This window comes from Pelecanus crispus, chromosome 6 (assembly GCF_030463565.1).
Source record: "Pelecanus crispus isolate bPelCri1 chromosome 6, bPelCri1.pri, whole genome shotgun sequence".
Classification (NCBI taxonomy): Eukaryota; Metazoa; Chordata; class Aves; order Pelecaniformes; family Pelecanidae; genus Pelecanus; species Pelecanus crispus.
This window is the reverse complement of record NC_134648.1, coordinates 37853864-37859885: the sequence shown is the minus strand read 5'-3', so window position 1 is coordinate 37859885 and position 6022 is coordinate 37853864. Positions and strand designations below refer to the sequence as shown.

The following is a 6022-nucleotide window of genomic DNA, read 5'->3' as shown; positions in this document are numbered from 1 at the left end:
CTTCCCCTGTCACAGTTCCGTCTTTGAATACAATTTCAGGGGAAAAAAAATAGTGCAAAATAGACATGTGTGCTATTTTGACCTCACCCACATAATATATCTGTATCTCTTTCTGAAAATGTTGCAGTGCATTGTACAAAACAAAAATTGCTTTCTTGGCTTTTCCACTTCCCAATTAATTTCTCTTCTTAAGTAATCCTAGCAGTCTTGGTCTTCTCAAAACACAATACAATTTATTTTTTGCAAAGTAATTTTCATGGAAATCATGAGATTCCATTTTTAAATTAAAAAGCAGGAGTTTGCCAGTATCTGTTGGTTAAGTTTCTGTAATTGAAGTATCTAAGAAAACATACAAGGTATTCTAATGATTATCCTGACATTTTGTATAATGCAACAATGAAAACTCTTCAGTTGTCATTCAGCTATTCCAATGATATAGAAATATGTGAAGTAACCCAAACAGCTGTAAAAAAAAGCAAGGTCCTCAAGGTTATCAAAACTGAAATCCTTTTATTTATTATTTTAAAACAGATGATTTTATAATGAAATTTAAAGATTCTTTATTTTATAGTCAGAAAAAAGGCACTGTTTAAATAATTTCAATGTTGAGTGCCAAACCAATTGAAGCTAGCAAATGTGAAATAAAGCCAACACTTCTTTTCTCACAGTGGTATTTAAAAAAGAGAAGGCTGAAGCACATCATGAAACAGGGAGAAGCAACAGTCAAAACATGGTAAACAAAGTGGAATAATATTCAGGAAAAAAAATGGAGCAATAAGTAAACAATTGCAAAATCAATTTGATCTTTTAAAAAATGTGTTCACTGAGTTTCTTGAGGAAAAATTCAGAGGATTTGTAAGCTTTGGATTAGTAGCTTTAAATGGGAAAGCTGATGATCCCATTAGCTCTGGGTACTCTAACAAGAAGGAAGAAAAGAAAAGCCTATGCTGAATACTTCATTGTTGGTGGGATCATTAAAAAGTAGAGGTAAAAAGAAGGGTCAATGAAGGGGAAAAGAAGCCATCAGAGATGAGGCTAATTCCAATTTTATATATTAAAATACCTTTAACTAAAGGTAAAAAGAAAAGGCCTGATGCTGCCCTATGGTACACAATACTCTCCCGTATGCATTTTGTAAATGTAGGTACTTCACTGGAAATTTCCTTTCTGCTTGATATGTGAAGATGTGCAATTACAGGAGGTCAGCCGTGAACATTCATACTGGAGCAAAACCTTCTGAAATGCATGTATATTCATGTATATCTCGTAGAAGACGTCATATCCTGTCTTTCATACCTGACTCCTCTTACGGCTAAAATACTATAAAATTAATTATTTAAATGTTCTGATAGAGGCCTCGGTTTCTGACAGTGACTTCTTACTGGTGTGTTTGGTCAATATCTGTGTCCTGGTCCAGTCCTGGAAGATATGCTATCATAAATTCCTTCCAGAGGCCCAGATTAAATTTTCAATCATGATTACTTGGTGTGATTATTCAGTCAGTGTGAGTTCACTTCAGTCACTGGACAAAGAATCCATGTTCCTTTCAAAGTATACATGGCTTACCTACAGTTCAACTTTCTGACATGGACAGGACTTGGCTGGATATGACAGTCTGTGGTCAATGGGTTTGATCATCATCCATGCAAACTTGCATATGCGTTGCTTGTTGCAGTCCTTTTGCCAGTATATCACGTTCCTACGGTTTAGATTTGCTCCAGCACACGCATCGTACCACCAGCCTCCCCCGGGAACACCATTGTGTTCCAGTTTAGCACAATTCTGAAAATAATTGTCATTGTCTCTGTCCTTGGTGGTGAACTTCTGGTTGTCATGAAGATAAGCTTCCGTGTCCAGGGTCAGAGCATCAGTGGCGTTGCCTTTGTATAGACCAACCCTGATTCGGTATTGAGACTCTTCATCTTCAATAAGGAATGGTTCATACTGTCCCCATTTGATTTCAGCATTTAGGTTTACAAGTTTAACTCCAAGTATATATTGCACGGAGCTGCTGGTTAACTGATGTATATATTCATTTCCTAACCAGTGGTTGTCATGAACAGACCCAAATCCATATTTGTAATCCTGCCAGGTCCTATCAAAGTCGACAGTACTATTGGCTGTAATGTGCTGGATTACTGTCCAGCCACCATCCTGCATGTTACAAGAGACAACAATTGGGTCCTCCTTTGGTTGGATGATGTAAAGACCATCTCTGGAATTTCCTTTGGAGCGCTGAAAAATCTCAAAACAATCCCTTGGATAGTCTGAGTAGGGAAAAAAAAAAAAAAAAAAAAGTAGTAAATTTCTGTTCGAATAGTGCATTTTAGATATTGAACTCTGTCCTTTAGAATGAGTGAATGATTGCCTTCTGACTGAAAGCTGACTCTGACTTCATCCCAGCTGGTGAGCACCTACTCAGCTAAAGGGGGAAGAGTTCAGAGCAGAACATGCAGGAAATGTTCAGAAATTAAAAAGAGGGTTTGTTATGCTGTCATAAAACAGAAGTGTGATTTTGCATTTATGACAGAAATACGGTTGAAAAGCCAAAAATTATGTACAGGCCATTCCTTTTCCTCCTGTGTCCTTCCAGTTTGAGTAGTCAGCAAGTTTGCAATTCCGTGTGCCATGTGTTGGACCATTGTGTTTAATTAATGGAGCTAGCCTTATCCTCAACAAATAAATCTAATTTTTCTTTAACCAGTTTGTACTTCATGCATCTGTAACATCCTTGCATTAAATTCCAATAAGTATGCCATGTTTTAATTGATAAAAGGCAGATATTAAAGCACATTTCTTTCTAATACAAAACTTATAAACATCTGAGGATTTTCTTAGGAACATTTCTTGTCACTCAAACTCTAGGCTAAATCTTACCACTGATTTGCAGGTAGAACTACAGTGCTGGGCAGTGCTGAACAGCAATATCAGGAAAATAGGTGAAAGTGCTTTTCCACTTTATTGCTTTATCCAGTAGACTCAGAGGGTGATAAAAATGGCATATAGGGCTTGGGATGACCCTCCCTATTGAGCTGAAATATATATAGAGTGTTTTTTAAATGTAACTTGCTTATATGGTAACATCTTGCTATAGTATCAAGCATCTCTGAGACTAAGGTACAGTTCTTCAGACATATGAAATCCTATGTTCTGTCCTGACAATGACTGATAGGAGTTTAGATACTGTATTTAGAACTTAATTTGTTCTTCTGGGAAACTGGGGTAATTCAGGAAAAGTATGGCAAGTTGTCCTAATTTTTTTTCCAAAATTTGCCAGAAAACAATTAAGGAAAAATATAAAGATAAAAATTTAAAATAAAAGCTTAGAAAAAAAACCTCTTCTCTGCCCAAATCACTGACCAGGGAGCCCCTGATGATCCTTTTATAGAACACATTGGTTTTTTTTTCCTGAACAGAGGAACAGAGTCTGAAAAGAGTCAATCTCATTATATGGTCTTGTGACCAACAGATCAAAAGTACACTGAACAGCTTGGTTAGTGTGAGAAAGAAAAAAAAAAAAAAAAGCCCCCAACTTTCTGGAAAGAGAAAGGGACCATGAGTGACTATTTTATCTACCTCTGGTCCTGTAGGGAATTATATCGTGCAGTCTTGTTCACAGAATTATTAAATTTCTTCTCTTCCAACTGGAAAGCATTGTAACTTCAATAACTGTCACTACTCTGTTAGAAATACTCATCTGGTTCCAAATCTAATTTTATTAATGTCCACTGTCCATCTTTTTCTTTCTCGTGTCATGTTGTCCTTTAGTTAAACAGTGCTTCTTCCTGGGTAATAAGGCCCAATGTACCATGAGGGCAACTATGTTTTTTAATCAGCCTTTGTTTTGTTAGGGTAAATTCTGTTAGAATAAATCAGTTCTTTTGTTATTTAGTGTAAGAAAAATCTTCTGTTCCTTAATTGCCTTAGTAGCTTTTCTGCACCTCTTCACTGCAAATTAATTTCCTAGAATGTGGGTAAAATTTGCACACAGTATAGCAGATGGCCTTATGTAGTGCCACTGATTCTTCCCAAGTCTTATTAAAAACATCTCTGTTGATATATTCTAGGATTGCATTTGTATTGCTTAGTTTCCTTTAATCTAGAGTTTGGTCTTTGGATCTTTGTAACTGGTTAAGTTCCTCACCTTGCAGTAAAACCTAGAATTTTGTACTTTATTTTTCATCCCAGTGGCATTACTTAAGAACATCTGATTTTTTTTTTTTTCTGTGTAATATTCTGATTCTTTGCATTGGCATTTCTCTACTTCATGTTATCATTAAATTTTATCAGCATATTCCTGTTTTTGTGTCAGTATACTTAATAAGAATACTGAAAAGATCACTTACAAGCAAATACTTCCAGTCTCCCCTTGATTTTATGGTTTACTTTTCTACTCAAGTCACTGTCATTTTCTTTTCAATCTCTACTGAAATTATAATGTAACCCCACCTCCTCTGATTTAATATTGTAGAAGTATTGTGTCATAGGCTTTGTAGAAGTCCAGAAGGACTAAAACTTTTAAATAGTATTATTCATAGTATCAGTATTGTGTTAAATATAGTCTTTTATATTTGATATTCAGAAGCTTATTGGTACTTCTAAGCCACTCAGGACGGATTTACAGGAGTATGTAGGCTTTCCAAGGTCTTACTTTTATGCGTTTCATTGCCTAAAAGATTCTACAGCCATGAATAGAATGCTTTAAATCTCAATACTATCTGTATGACATTATTAAATACCCTGAAAGAGCAGAACTGTGTACATGACTCCGTAATCCAGTTGTTAGAACATTTGCCTGGCAGACATAGCCTGACTCCAAACCTGGTCCCATGATTTTATAGGATGATTAAGTGATTTATATAGCAATGTCCAAGCCAGCAATATGTACAGTGACACTTGTATTTGCCCTTCTCAGTGAATATTATTAATGCAAAATAGAACAACTTCTATATACAGATAATGATAAACTCATTTAGGCTGATTTTTACAGGATTTACTTGGAAAGTGAATTTTATAAACCCTCAAGTAACATCAGTCAGAGAAGGAAAATGAATCACTCCCACTACTCTTTTTGTGTACATTTTGTGTGGGACCTACCCTGGTAAATGTATTAGAAAACCTACCAAGCTGGACCTTGCAAGCTAGATAGGCAGAGGAATACCTCAGTTATAGGTACCAATGGGATTTATGTACTGAGGTGTGAGATGTAATCTGGATATGATTGTCCTAAAAATAAGTCTTCAAATGCCACAGTGTGTGTGGGTTTGGTTGGGTTTTTTTGTTTTGTTTTGTTTTACAAAAAAACCTGTTAATTTCTCTTGAATTAGATTGCAGCAAGCAAGATTCTGGACTTCAGGGCAGGACATGTTTGTATTGCAAAGTATTTTTGCAGGGCTAACTTTCAAATCCATTGGCTGAAAATGTTACAGCAAAGCAATAAAGTAAAACACAGCATGCATCCAAATCACTCACTCTCTTCATGAGTACCTTTTTCATTGGTGTTACCCAGTCTCTCGTAGCCTCTTTGGGGGAGAAGGTGGGCATTAGCCAAGACCACTGCCTCTTTGGTGCTCTCTGTCACAGTGCAATGAGAGAGCAAGAACAGAATAAATCCCGCTGAGCTTGTCAACAGCATCTTCCTTCCGAGTCAGTCCTCCTGCAGCAATACAGAACTGTAACACAGACTGGAATTGAAAATTGAAAGATTTATGACTTTTAGTATGAAAGTCCTGAAGGAGAAAGGTATTGAAATACCTAACTTGAATATAGTGAGCCTCTGCCAAAACTGGCTTCTCCCATCTTTCAAGGACCTCTCCTTTTCCTGATGTCTCACACCCTATTTCTGACTGGTCATTCCTCTGACACAGAGCACTGTGCTGTGACACTTAGAATGTCTCTCACCTCTGTCACCTTGTGCCAGGATGGGCAATGAAACATAATGTAATTTTGTGTGTGACAAAAGGCCATAGAAAGTATTGTAATGACAGAAGAAAAAGCACACCTTATATTTATCAGAATTGAA

General features: G+C 36.4%; 1 protein-coding gene across 1 annotated transcript; it reads right to left on the bottom strand.

Annotated features, from left to right (window-relative positions):
• Positions 1-1566: 1566 nt before the first annotated feature.
• Positions 1567-5635, bottom strand: LOC104038580 (fibrinogen-like protein 1-like protein). The gene is made up of 2 exons (XM_075713290.1): positions 5488-5635; positions 1567-2267 (listed from the first exon to the last, which is right to left on the bottom strand). Exons 1-2 carry the CDS (start codon positions 5633-5635, stop codon positions 1567-1569), a joined length of 849 nt encoding a protein of 282 aa, XP_075569405.1.
• Positions 5636-6022: the final 387 nt, after the last annotated feature.

What these genes read in the sequence shown, in the direction of transcription:
- LOC104038580 (XM_075713290.1), bottom strand. Translation starts at nt 5,635, where the DNA reads ATGCTGTTGACAAGCTCAGCGGGATTTATTCTGTTCTTGCTCTCTCAT. An exon ending in GGGTAACACCAATGAAAAAG is followed by an intron (nt 2,268 to 5,487) that starts GTACTCATGAAG and finishes TTCCCTACTCAG; the next exon opens with ACTATCCAAGGGATTGTTTT.